At 47.0% G+C, this 13,951-nt stretch overlaps 2 protein-coding genes across 3 annotated transcripts; both read left to right on the top strand.

Moving 5' to 3' along the window:
• Window positions 1–2,945: 2,945 nt before the first annotated feature.
• LOC146079748 (uncharacterized) lies at window positions 2,946–9,000 on the top strand. 2 transcript variants are annotated; one of them, XM_083186403.1, is made up of 4 exons: window positions 2,946–3,153; window positions 4,836–4,886; window positions 7,922–8,023; window positions 8,882–9,000. In XM_083186403.1, the coding sequence occupies exons 1-4, from the start codon at window positions 3,051–3,053 to the stop codon at window positions 8,980–8,982; spliced, it is 357 nt and encodes a 118-aa protein (XP_083042529.1). In that variant the 5' UTR covers window positions 2,946–3,050; the 3' UTR covers window positions 8,983–9,000. The 2 variants fall into 2 exon arrangements, with proteins under 2 accessions (XP_083042529.1, XP_083042530.1); XM_083186404.1 differs by lacking the exon at window positions 2,946–3,153 and adding an exon at window positions 3,160–3,372 and having other exon boundaries at window positions 8,882–8,999.
• A 590-nt stretch (window positions 9,001–9,590) lies between these two features.
• Window positions 9,591–11,634, top strand: LOC146079747 (uncharacterized). Its single transcript, XM_083186402.1, has 2 exons — window positions 9,591–9,705; window positions 11,097–11,634. Exon 2 carries the CDS (start codon window positions 11,108–11,110, stop codon window positions 11,591–11,593), a length of 486 nt encoding a protein of 161 aa, XP_083042528.1. The 5' UTR covers window positions 9,591–9,705; window positions 11,097–11,107; the 3' UTR covers window positions 11,594–11,634.
• The last annotated feature ends 2,317 nt before the right edge of the window (window positions 11,635–13,951 follow it).

The raw sequence follows: 13,951 nt of genomic DNA, 5'->3' as shown, positions 1-13,951 counted from the left end.
TACTCGCCAGAGTCACCTCTTTCTTCAAACAAAATAAACCCTGGTTTCCTGCACAAAACTAGAGGAAATATAAAGATACCCATATACGTTTGAATAACATCTTGAATACCGTGAGTTGGGGTACGCCCATTTTTGCCACTAAAGAAACCTTTACATATGTTTTGCACACCACTTATTGGTGAGTGAGGTACGCTAATCCAGCTCCTCACATATATCTGGATACATTCTTTTAGATATATCAATAGACTTACACTTGGCATTTGTATTGTCTTATCTCCCTTTATCTTGAGCACACCCTGGAAATATCACCGTTTGCTTCAAGCAAAATAATCTCTTGTCTTCTGAACATCACCAAGAAAGATACCTTGATAGGCTTCACACCAACGTACACAAACGTGAGTTTGGTACGTACACACAGCCTATCTTCTAAAAAGAAACACTCTAAAATTGACACTTATACACGTTGTTTAAATATAATCTTTATTTTATTTTTTGGGAACAACACCGGCAAATGAAAAAACGGTTCGGACCCCAAAAGTTCCATTGACAAAGATTACGCACAGCAAAAAGAAGATCATACCTTGTTGTACCTCTAAGTATTTTATTTGCGCCTTATTGTATACCTATTTCACAATTTTCTTTGTTTGTACGGTATTTTAAGTGTGGGTGACACTTACGTGAGTGGGCACATAAGGGCAGCATTGCGCCAGACAACATTTCTGTCATCCCAAGTTGTCTAGGTGTCCTCTATCCCCCAAACCATTCCCCCCTCCCTGAGCTGTTTTGGAGAGGAGTGATGGCTGACTAGTATACTTACCCAAGGCAGTGAGTAGGGATGGCCATCGACCATCGATGATTTGAAATCATCAATGGTTCATGGCTGATGTCGAATACATTTGCCATCAATGGGGGAGAACCAGATGGTTTCCCTCCATCGATGGAACAGCAAAACGATGTTTTTTTTCAAAGTGCCGGGACACGGAGAGCATAGCTCCGCCCCCCACACCCGCGAAGCCCTGCCCTGTGTTTTGATTGGCCCATAGGCCAATCAATCAAACACAATGGCTGACCAACGAAATGTAAAAATATCGATGGTCAGCCATTGCATAGTTTAGCACTATCGATGGCCAGTTGCAGAATTGCCTTCAATGGCAACCATCGATGGCAATTGCAACGATGGCCATCCCTAGCAGTGTGCAGGCGCGGCTGGCCCCTGCTGTAGCTCCAGCCACGGATGTACCACTACACTACCTCTACCACCGCGACTATGATTGTTTCCATCTTGTGGTCATCCTGGCCTGACCTGGGACCAGGGGCAGATTGGAATGGAAAACCAGCCTGGGAAATTACTGGAAGCAGCCCTAATGGAGGAGGGTTTATTGAGGGGCGGTGGACTCCTTCCTTATAGAGCCTGATTCTGAGTAGGATGGCAGTCGTGGTTTTCTTAATATGACTTTTACTACCACACATACTATTGCGGAGTACACATTCTTCAATCCTGGTGGCCATCTATACCGATGGAACAGGAGTTGAGGGAGGGTGGTGGGAGGACGGCGTGCAGGAGGGGGGGGGGCGGGGCGGAGCGGGGTGCTGCATCGGGCAGCATGTAACTACCAGGCAATACTATTTCTGCTTTCGAGCCAGGGGCCGGGCGTTGGGATCAAATCTAGATCGAAGTCAGTTAACGTTGTTCGATTTCGATACGATTTTGCTTCTAGAAGTAAAATCGAATTGAAAACGTGTCCAAATTAAACCGTGTATACACCACATATGATAGTACTGCTCAGTCTGTCTAAATAATTCCGTGCTTTCAGCCACAGCTATTATGATTTATAAGATGAGGTAGTGTCATCTCTTCCCTGTACTGCCCCTCCCCCTCGACACTTAGGGGGAAATTTACTAACAATGGGCATACACGGTATGAATGGGATCAGCTGCGTACGACACGAAAATACGAATGAAGAATACGACAAATGTACATAGCTATCGTATTCTCATTTATATTTTCCAATGTTGTACGAAGCGGCAGCGGCGCTCGGATCAGTCAGAGCCGGTTCTGGTTTTAGAAATTCAGAGGGACATAAAAATGCTAAAACCAGCACCAGGCTCATGAGCCAGTCCTGGTTTCCAAAATATGGGGGACAAAATGAATAGGGGTCCACCATATTTTGACGACCAGCAACGGGCCCAAACGGCCAACTTTTTATACAAATTCTCCGGCCAAAGCATTAAACCCTCTGACTAGGGATGACCATCAACCATCGATGATTCAAAATCATCTATGGTATGGCCGATGTACAATAGTTTTGCCATCAATGGGGAGAACCAGATGGTTTCCCACCATTGATGTCAAGCTTAAATGAATGTTGTTTTTTTTTCCCCCATGAGGCCGGGACACTGAGCATAGCTCCACCCCTGACATCCTGGAAGCCCCGCCCCATGTTTTGATTGGCCCACAGGTCAACCAGTCAAAGAAAATGTATGACTGATTGGCCCAAAGGTCAATCAGTCAAAGAAAATGGATGACCATCGATATGTAAAAAGTTAAACATCAACAGTCATTCATTTTGTAGTAGAACACTATCGATGGTCTGTTTTACTTTTTCAATAGATGAAAAAGGCAACGATGGCTATCCCTACCTCTGATAGAGCGGAAGAAGGGGCGGGGCTTGCTCCTCTGACCTGAGCTGGGTGGGAGTGGACAGGGCAGGGTACAGGGAAAGCTGGGCCTGGGCTGCTTAAGGGGAGGAGGTGGGGCTTGCTACCCCGATCTGGCTGGGACAGAGCAAGGTACGGCGAAAGCTGGGATAAGATTGAGCTGCCTGAGGGGAGAAGGGGCGTGGCTTGTTTGCTCCTCTGACCTGAGTGGGCAGACTGCGGACTAGCCATTGTATGGCACAGGCCCCACGCATATAAATTAATCAGCCCATTGTGGGTTAAGGACAGCCGCTGAAGGACCATTAGGTAGAGTGTCCCGCCCATGGCCCTGCCTGGGACACCACTGGCTGCATCGCCTGTCATGTCATTACGCAGGCAGCTGCCTGTGTGACATGACAGGAGGCGGGGCAGCAGCAGCAGCAGCTAGCCGGCAGAGCGTGGAGAGCGTAACTTCGGCCCGGCGCCGGCTCTGCTGCTCAGCGGCGCGGGCGGCGGGTGAGTGAGCTGCTGCACTGGCAGTCACGTGGTGGCAGGCGAGGCGCCCCCCGTGCGGTTGCCTGTAGAGACGGTCCTGCTGCTTACTGGACAGAGCACGATGGGAGACTAGCTGATGAGGGTGACGTGCCTGCACATCCGGGATTAGAGATATAATGGCTATAATTATATTCGTTATCGCCGTCCTTTTACTGACTACACCGAGTAATGCCACAAAAGGTAACGGAGGCGTCACTTATACCGCATGCAACCAGTGTAATTTAGGATTAGGGGGCTATTTAGCAAGGTGCAAAAGGCCCTATAGCCGCCAGACCTGTTACTTGTGGTGTTCAGTGTCATTGCTGTATGAGGAAGCCTATTTATCAAAGTTCCACCGCGATGTCTGTTCTGATAATGCTACCTCTGCATTGAATTATGCGCATCAAAGCTTGGTGAGAGAAACTGCCATGCTCCTAACATGCCATGCCATGCCTTTCAGACCACACTCTCAACCAGAGTTATTGCCGGGTCCTTACGTCACCAATTGGGGTGGAGGTGTGGTGTGAAAGGGCCACCCTGGGTTGAGCAACCCGGAGTTCAACCCTGGTCACGATCAGGGTTGAACACGGCTATGACCCGGGTCGAGGTGCAGTGTGAACTGGTAACCCGGGTCCGTTCACAGTATGGAGAAAACAGCGCTGGGGTGGTGTTTCACGGGTGTCTGCGCGGAGCTATGCTCCGTGTCCCAGCCCCTTGGGGAAAAAGAAAAACAGAACTTTTTGTTTAAGCTTCACATCGATGGTGGGAAACCATCTGCTTCTCCCCATGGACAACAAAACGTCTACATTGGCCATAAACCATCAATGATTTTGAATCATGGATGGTCAATGGCCATCCCTACCCTCAATGATGCGTGTGACGTCACCGTCCAGGTCGAACACAGAGCTTTCAGACCACAAATGCTGGGCCACTCCTGGGATGGACCCGCGTCCTAATCACACATGCGACCTGAAAGCGGTTTTACAAGCTGTGTTTAATAAATGACAGCTAGGAGCTGATTGGTTGGTACTATTCCGAGCTTCGATACATGAAATCCTCATTACCAGAGAGGTCACAGCAGCACTTCAGCACATGGGCAGAATGCCAGTCATCACCCAATTTTGTGATAATCACCCATGGCATAACAACATAAATTAGGCCCATAGTGCAGTAAAATAAAGAGGAGGAAACACAATGGCCTTTATTCATATCCGATCGCAGTACAAATTTGTTTAGAAAATGGGCAAAACCATGTGCACTGCAGGTGGGGCAGATGTAACATGTGCAGAGAGTTAGATTTGTGTGAGTTATTTAGTTTCTGTGCAGGGTAAATACTGGCTGCATTATTTTTACACAGCAATTTAGATTTCATTTTCAACACACCCCACCCAAATGTAACTCTCTCTGCACATGTTACATCTCCCCCACCTGCAGTGCACATGATTTTGCCCATTTTCCAAACAAATTTGTACTCCGATCAGATCTGAATAAGGGTCAATGTGTTAACTTAAAAAAAAAACATGTTTTATGTTTTATATATATATATATATATATATATATATATATATATATATATATATATATAGGCAATGTTGTATATACACTGTATGTATGGGGTCTTTATGTGCTTAATAGTGATTAAATCCAATATAATTTATTTGCAGGTAAAAACATCACCCATCCAGAAGGGAACCAATCTGCTAGTGAAGCCAATGGTGAGTCTGTGTAACCTTCCCTGGGCAGACTGATCATGGAAGCAGTTTATAAAACAGTCAGTGCTCACAGGCTTTTAGTAAATGTGACATTATTATCGGAATAGGCTGTTGGATGTAGACCTCATGGCGGCCACTAGGAGCCGCTCTTACATAGCGGATATTGCGCATGATAATGGTAGCGAAGATGTGGTAAGAGGAGGGGGCGGGAGGGTGGATTCACATAGTGTTAACCACAAGACTATCAGATATCTAGCGTGACAGTTATGTCGGGCACACACTAGACAATTCCTCCGTCGTCTGTACATGCAGCTTAATCAGTGGATGTCATTAGTGGCGCCACCCGTCGCTGCTGTATCAGCAAGTATGTATGCAGTTGCCACTGCTGGATACCCAACGCTAATGAGGTCACTTGGTACACACATTGTGCAGTGTGTACCCAACCTTATGGGGCTAGAACGCTCAGCAAGATCATGTCAGCACTGTGTGCTGAGCGATCTGTCAGGGCCTGTGTTCTACGCTGAGGACACTAGCCCTGACCCCAGCAATTAGTTGACTTATACAGTACGCTGGATATTAATCGCTGGGGCAATAGTGACTCGCAGGGCCATGCATCTCTCTGCCCCTACACACTGAGCGATGTAGGGGCATTTTCTGAGCAACGTAGTAACATCACTTGGAAGCTAATTGGTAGAGACTAGATCCCCTTCAGTTTTGATTACAGGATGTGATGTTATGTGAGGGCGGAAGTTGTTAGATGCCCTCACAACTTTTTTTATTTTATCTGTAATTCACCTAGGTTATTTTGTTTTATTTTAGCTGCATTGTAACCTTGCAGGCTCGCTACGCTCACACGCTTCGGGCACGGTGGCTCGCTTCGCTCGCCACAGATTTATGTTCACCTTCCAGGTATATGTGAACCCAGGGCATGAGGCGAAAATTGTCAAAACTAAAGGGGATCTAGACACTAACGAAGCGAATTGTTTAGAACCTTTCAATTGGTTAAGAGATTAGTTGCTATGGGTAACTCCTTTCAAAAATTTCATACATTTCCCACTAGTTCCGCATGGTAGCACATAACACTGCATCTCCTCTGTATATGTTAGGTTGTACATAGCACAGGTAAATAATACATCATTTTTCAGGCAAAAGATACTGTATATAGTTTTTTATAATAATCGTGATGCAAAAAGGTGAAGCCTTGTATCTGGGCCACTCAGAAAATCTGGGCATGACGGGGCAGCAACAGTGGTGCCAAAGGGATGGTGAGCGAGGAGCATGCACACCCCCAGCGTGTTGTGCATGGCGAGAGGACTGACAGGTACTTTTCAGCGGCCTCTGTCCTCAGCACACGGGACACAAGCTGTATGCCGGGGAGATTGGCAACCCCCCTGTGCGTTGTTCAGCCACTTTTATTTTTTATAGTTTACAAATATCTCCCCCTCTTAGTAGAAGGGCCCAGCAGAGCTGTCGGTGGCCCTGGGCAGTAATTCTGGTTTGGTTTCTTCATCAATCGACACCTGGGTTTATATTTCTGTTTATTTGTAAAGGTGCCCTCACACGGTGCTATGTGCTTTTCGTACTTGATGGCATCTAGTTCAAATCACATGCGATATGCTACAACAGCGTTCAATTTGAACTAGATGGGATGCGATCTAGTACACTGGCAATATGAACTACACGGGAGTGCAAGCCACAACTACACGCCATGTGTTTTGAAATATAAATTGAAAAGGCATCCGAGAATCACACTGTGTGTGGGCACCGTAAAAGCTCTGCAGGGAAATAAGTTGAGGGTGAGAAATTTAAAAAAACCTACATGCTTTTTCACACAGCTGCAGGGTTTTGCTATTCAATTAAAGGACCGGAAATGTAAAAATTAAACGCAGTGATATATATATAGAGAGAGAGAGAGAGAAATAATCAGGAAGCACTCACCAGTTTTAAATTTGCACTTAAAAAGCCACTTAAATATGCATCAAGATAATAATGTAATAGTACTCAACGTTTCTGTCCTCTCGGGGCTATCGTCAGGAGTTTCTCACAATTGCAGCATTGCACATAAAAAGGCACAGCCTAGACCACGCAGCATCTCCTACTGGCTGGTCTATGCTGTGTAGGTCAGAGGTCTACGGCTCCTACAAGCAGAAAGCAGGTGGATTTTCAGACTAGATACTGTATGCTGGCACCAAGAGGTCTAAATGAAAATCTCGGTGTACTTGTGTAGTTTCACGGCGGCACTAGGATCGCATCGCATGCAATGCGATGGTACTTGTATAGTTTCACGGTGCCCCTGCCCGCGGATCGCATCGCACGCAAAACGCATGCGATTTTATCACGTGCAATGCGATTTAGCACACCCCCACTATCCACGTTTAGCACACCCCCACTATCCACATCACCCCGAAGCGTGGCGAGCGCATCGGTACGCGTCCTCCCGACCTGTTCATATCCCCACTATCCACATCGGCATGGAGTTGATTTTATAAAGTGTGACGAGCGCAGCGAGCAGACGCGGAATACACGTCAAGTAATCCGCATCTCCTAGCAGGCTCGTTTTACGCAGACCTCCGCGGGCTCACGCTCGCCATGCGTTGGGCTGGGCTCGCCACAGTTTATAAAATCAACTCCATGCTGATGTGGATAGTGGGGGTATGAACAGATCGGGAGGATGTGTACCAATTCCTCTCGCCACGCTTAGGGGTGATGTGGATAGTGGGGGTGTGCTAAGTAATAGTGGGGTGTGCTAAATCGCATCGCATGCAATCCAAACGCGTGCGATGCGATCCGCGGGCAGGGGCGCCATGAAACTATACAAGTACCATTGCATTGCACGCTATTGCATGTGATGCGAAAACAGTGCTGCCGTGAAACTACACAAGTACCGATATTTGATATTTTCCTGTATCTCTATTCACCGATATTTGTTGGATGCTGTATTATGACAATATTCCTATCCGATGTATATGCATGCACAGTTGCTAGGTTACCAATATGCACTGTTTTAATTTGTTTGTTTTATCACGTGGCTTCTTCAGGTACATTCCAGGTCCTCCCCCTGAGTGGGCGGATGACGTCAGCGTCTGGCGCACTTCGTCCGACAACGGGAGAGGATACGGACATGAACGAAGGGGATATAGGTCAGTTGTGTCACATTTTTTGTAACATCACCCTGACGAAAATGCAATAGACTGCATTGAAACGTTGGCAACACAATGGGCCTGCGCTTGTTTTTTTGGTTGAGTGCCACGTACCATATTATATATACAAACAGAGTTCCCTCAGGTTCCAGGAGCAAGCACATCACTGCAGCTTAGTTCAGGCATCAAAGTGTATTACCTCAATGTTTCTGGGCTACAACCCTGTTTTCAAGAGGAAAACCTTTAAATGGGCTACATGGCGCCAACTCCTTCTGGTGCTGCCCAGCGATCCCGGAACATACCACGGCGGCGGGAGAAGGAGTTGTGCCGGTCCTCCCATGCTCTCTCTCTTTCTCTCTCCTGCAGAGATGGGCAGGAAACCCTGGCCATCTCTGCTTCAGGGAGAGGGGCAGGGTTGGGGGGGGGGTGCGGGGAGGAGACGGGACCAATGGGTAGCTCCGTTGGAATGGGTCGTGTGGGGGGGGGTGTGTCAGGGCGGTGATGAGGACCGCCGATGGAGCCGGAGCACGGCGACACGGGGCACGCGAGCGACCCCTGGCGGGGGCTGGGGATAGAACATAGCTTGCTCCATCTGTATCTTGGGTGCCGACATCGGAATCCAAACTGCTAAATGCCTGACAGTCGGGATCCCAACTTACAGGGGCTATTGTCCCTCGGGGGGGTCCTCAACCCCCCATAGATGGAAAATAGAACCTGTGGCGAGTGTAGTGATCCACCGAGCCCGCAGCGTGACAGAGTACCGGCGTTTGGGATTCCGGTGTCGGTATACTGATCGGCCGCCTATACCACACCCGCATATCTCAAGGTTTATCATGTTCTTCTTTATTTATTGACCAGTGATATCACAACGCTCCATTCTGACAAAGGTCATAACCGCTGGAATGTATTGCGTCTTCATAGTGCTGGTGGCTGGAATCTGCATCCTCCTCCATGTCTAGTAAGTCACAGTACAACCTCATCTATGTATTATATTTTGAAGGAATTTCGAGCTCTTACATTGGGGTACATTTACTAAGATGGGATGTTGCCCATAGCAACCAATCAGATTCTACTTGTTTATTTAGCACCTTCTAGCACAGGGGTTCTCAACCTCGGACTCAGGACCCCCAACAGTGCACATTTTCCAGGCCACCCGGCAGGTGCACAGGTGCACTCATTATTCACTGACACATTTTGAAAGATCCACAGGTGGAGCTAATTATGTCACCTGTGACTCTGTGTGGAGACCTGGAAAACCTGCACTGTTGGGGGTCCTGAGAACCGAGGTTGAGAACCACTGTTCTAGAAGATAATAGATAGAATCTGATTGGTTGCTATAGGCAACATTCTATACAATAAATGCCGTTAATGCAATCAATTCTAAATGCAATTTGACCTTGTGTGAGTTCATCACTAAGCACATAAGTATATTTCCAGTGTATTAAATGTTATTTTATTGTGGACATTGGACTGGATGCAACTTGTAGGAACTACCTGTAGGTATTGGATGCGCTGCCTTCCATACCATTAGCTTCTCATTTATCTTTTCCCATCAGTCTGAAACCATCCTGAAGCGTTCCAGTCCCTCCGACAAAAGGCAAAGTCTAAAATTAAGAAAATTAAACCTCGGATTAAAGATTTGAAAAGTGACCCAGGAGCACTCTTTAAGAGCCGTAAATCAGGTAAAAACCACTAGATCCTTTATTCAGCACATCAGAATGGAGGAAAGATTTACGTAGCCCATACAATTGTGGGATATTGCATGCAATCATTCGATTTCGACCACATCTGTTTGATACATCGAATAATTGTATGCAAATTTTAGGGACCAGGTAACGCTATGCGCGGGCCCGCCGTCGAATGTTGCGTCGATAGATAGTATGTGCTGCACATAATATCTATCGAATTGCAGGAGCGATCGCATGTGGTTTTTAACCACATGCGATTGCTCGAATGCAATCCGCGGGTGGGGGCAGAGGGAACGCTTTTGGTGGTGCTGGATTTGGGGAGCCAGTGGGACAGCTACCTGTGGCCCCTCTGGGTACTTTAGTGCTGTGAAGGAGCTCTAGCGGGTTGCGGACCGCCCAGTTTTTTTAAATGTTGCCGCCTCGTCGACCCCCGCCACCTGCTAGCGCTACTTCAAAGTGCTACGCTACTCTGCCGCCCTCTGCCATCACCCGATGTACCATCGCAAGATGTCATGCAACATTGGGTGCTGAAAGGCACTTTTTGCATCGTAAGATGTGATCGGATGCGATGGACATCGCACTTCGATGTTGCATGGAATCCGATTGCATAAGTATATGGCCAGCATTAGTTTTACAAAGTCCTTTGGGGGCCTATAGTTTGTCTTTATATTTCCTGGGTGGAAGAACAATTTGCACATCCACAATTAACACTGGTCCGACTTCGGTTGTTGCCGGGTCGTCCCGGGGCTCTGTGCGGTGTGAAAGGGCCTTTTAAAAAATCCTGGGTACAGCAATCCGACCCGGATTAAAAGAAGGGTTAATCCTGGGTCAGACCCAGGCTGTCGGTCCCCTTCACACTATACAGCGTCAGCTCCAAGCACTATCTAGTCCTCTTCCGACCATCCAAACCCCCCCCCCCCCCCCCCCCCCCCCCGCCCCAGAATACTTCAGCAACCCAGCTTATTGCTGTGGGGAGCTTCACCTCACAATTGCGGGTTTGCGACCCGGCATTTGTTATGTGAAAGGGGTGTTAGAGAGTCTGTAACTTAATTACAGACACATCCTAGAGTATTCAGCCCCATAATCTCCAGGACTTTGCTGATCACATATTGTTGCACTTTTGTGAGTGGGGATAGAAAGACCTGCAGAGGAGGGGTTGCAGCACAGTTCAACATTTACAGTTCAAATTCAAATAGGGGAGTCACACCAACTGCCATTCCAAACTGACTCATTGGCAGTTGGTGTAGCTCCTTTATTTGAATTTTGAACTGTGTGCAGCCCCCGCCCCTGGAGCCGCCACTGCCTGCAACCCATTCAAATCAAGCCAATACTGCTTCCACATATATAATATTTTTGTATCACATTAATCACACCTCCCTTTGCAGAAGTTGTAGAAATGGAGGATGCAACTGACAAAGACGAGGAAGCTGAAGCCGAGGAGCCGGTAGATGACGGAAATGGGGAACAACATGAATCGGAGGAGGAAACAACAGTGGTGGCGGCCAGAGATGAGGAAGAAGCTGTAGAAAATGCTGGAACAAAAACAGCCAGTTTTGCCAAACCGAGGATTTTGGAAGGAACAGCCAAGGATATGATGGATGAAAATAATGAACAACAAGCAAAAGCAGACAGCAAGCATAGTACGACAAGTGAGCAAATAAAACTGGAGAAACCTGAAAAAGCTGAAGCAGAGAAGAAAGAGAAAAAGGTTTCGACAACGTCTGCCAAACCGTCCTTGGCCAGTGCGAAGAAGAACGTGAAATCCAAGGTAGCGCCACCAAAAATAGAAAAAACGAAATCGCAGAAACTGCCGCAAAAAAGCAATAAGGTTAAAAAGGTGGAAAACACAAAATCCAAGAAGGGAAAGTCTGGCAAAAAATAGGAAATAACTTACACAACACATTAAAATCTTAAGTTATTTAATCGTTTGTGTTTTTTTATTTCTCATATTGATAAATAATAATTTTGTAGAAAACGCAGACCTTCCCTAGATGAGGACGGGCGACTGATCCAAGATTTGGGCTATGGAGAGGATAATTCTATAGTCTTGTGCTGACCATTCCACTCTATAATAGAAACATAAGGACAAAGGGGTCGAATCAACCACGATCGCAGGGCTACGATGAGTTAGCCCCCAACCCGCCTGAGCGATGACCGAATGGTATCGCAGCCATGCGAAGTGGGAGAAATCCACTCACCATCGAATGGATCCCCCTCCCCCCCGCATGTCTAGCACCATGTAAGTCAATACTTACTCACCGCTGTGATGACCGTGGGGAGATCGGGGCCACTGATAACGTCAGTGACTGGGCCTGCCTGCGTTTTATGCGGCACTCCCAGAAACCGCTGGGGTGCCACCCACAAACACCAGCTGTCAATCAGCCGGCGTACAGCCAGCGATCACAGGCCATTGCAAATTCTATCAGGGCTGAATCGGCCCCAAAAAAAGAAGACCATCCTTTCATGCCGCACCTGATGTCAGATTTACGGCAGGATTACATTTTCACAAGGCAACTTCTAGAAAGTTTTCCCACGCTCAATAGAAGTAGATTACTTTTTCCACTGGCGGGGTAGCAAAGGACGACCCAGGAGATCCAAGTGCGGTCTCCTCATAAAGACCCATTACCAACCAAGACTTAAAATTCTGGCTAAATTATTTGCTAATAGATTCCTGTCTCTTGTCGCGCCAAAACCCATTCAGTTTTACTTATGGTAGAAACCCTTCCCGGCCATAATGTTTAGCCTTAACAATGAGAAAGCCTTTGATACTGGAGGGTAGATGGATGAAGCAGTGATAAGGGAGGAGAAGTGATAAAGTGCCTGGTACTTTATCACCAGCCAATCAGCTCCTGATTGTTAAGTTACAGGCTGGGTTTAAAAAGGGACAAATCTGCACCTTACTCTGTAGGAGACCTCACAGTCCCAGTGCTGCCTCTGATTAAAAACCCTCCCATGACTAGGCTGCTGCTGCTGCTGTTCTCTGAGAAGTATGGAATGAGCTCCACCAATCAGAGCTCAGCACAAACGTCTCAGCCTCTGCCCTCTGGTGCAAAGTGTCATGGGACTTAGTTAACTCCCAGTAATGCACTGCACACTTGTGCAGTCAGTGTGCCTTGGCTCCCAATGCTCAGCACCATTAATCATTGTCACATTGGCAGATAGGTGAAGCTGCAGCACTACCCCACTCCCATGCACAAAACCTTTAGCTAAAAAATAAAATAAATACATTTTATTCTAGCTAGAGGGGGGCCCAGGAGTACTGACCCCTTGTGCCCCCATTATAATCCGGCCCTGCCTGTACCCCCTTATCTGGGCCTGGACTTATTTCCCCAAACTCCTCTATCCCCTCATGCGGGGACCAAAGTTGTGTCACAAAGCCCCTTATTCAGATCTGATCGCAGTACAAATTTGTTCTCAAAATGGGCAAAACCATGTGCACTGCAGGTGGGGCAGATGTAACATTTGCAGAGAGAGTTAGTTATTTGTGTGAGTTATTTTGTTTCTGTGCAGGGTAAATACTGGCTGCATTATTTTTACACTGCAATTTCGATTTCTGTTTCAACACACCCCACCCAAATGTAACTCTTTCTGCACATGTTACATCTGCCCCCACCTGCAGTGCACATGTTTTTTTCCCATTTTGAGAACAAATTTGTACTGCGATCAGATCTGAATAAGGACCAAAGAGACAATGACCTCAATGCAGCTTTCTGTTTAATTATCTGCCGTAAACGTTCACAAATGAATCTCCCGGAATTACTGGGGATAATGGTGGCATCCGTCTCCCCAACCTCACCCTTTATTATTTTGTGAGCATTCTTTGGGGATTATTTACAGAGATGGGAGTTCTATTTCAGATAGACATAAATAAAAAGTGGATTGTGATTGGTTGCTATGGGCAACATCCCATCTGCAATAGGACTATCTTAGTAAATCCCCTTGTATCATTAGGCATTGCCTTCATTCTGCTCACACCTGCATAAACAGTAGATATAGTGATATTGGGGTTATTCAGACCTGCACCCTACCGCTGCACTGAAAGCGTTTATGTTTGTCTCAAAACACAAACACACGTTATTAACTCTCACCGGGCCGCACATTATACCGCGCAATGGGGCTAATTCAACCAGCCCTGCAGATCTCCGAAAATCGCTTAGCGTGAAAAAAGGCCCTCATCCCCTCGGAGAAGTCGCAGGTGGTGCTCCCTTGAGCCACCCGCAGGAATGGATTCGATGTATCA

This window comes from Crinia signifera, chromosome 5 (assembly GCF_055691185.1).
Source record: "Crinia signifera chromosome 5, ASM5569118v1, whole genome shotgun sequence".
Lineage (NCBI taxonomy): Eukaryota > Metazoa > Chordata > Amphibia > Anura > Myobatrachidae > Crinia > Crinia signifera.
The sequence above is the reverse complement of the archived record's forward strand: the minus strand, read 5'-3'. Positions and strand labels throughout refer to the sequence as shown.

Coding starts and splice junctions, on each gene's coding strand:
- LOC146079748 (XM_083186403.1), top strand. CDS start 3,051: ATGACAGGAGGCGGGGCAGCAGCAGCAGCAGCTAGCCGGCAGAGCGTG. Junction 3,154..4,835: donor CTCAGCGGCGCGGGCGGCGG/GTGAGTGAGCTG, acceptor ATTTATTTGCAG/GTAAAAACATCACCCATCCA. Junction 8,024..8,881: donor CATGAACGAAGGGGATATAG/GTCAGTTGTGTC, acceptor TTTATTGACCAG/TGATATCACAACGCTCCATT.
- LOC146079747 (XM_083186402.1), top strand. CDS start 11,108: ATGGAGGATGCAACTGACAAAGACGAGGAAGCTGAAGCCGAGGAGCCG.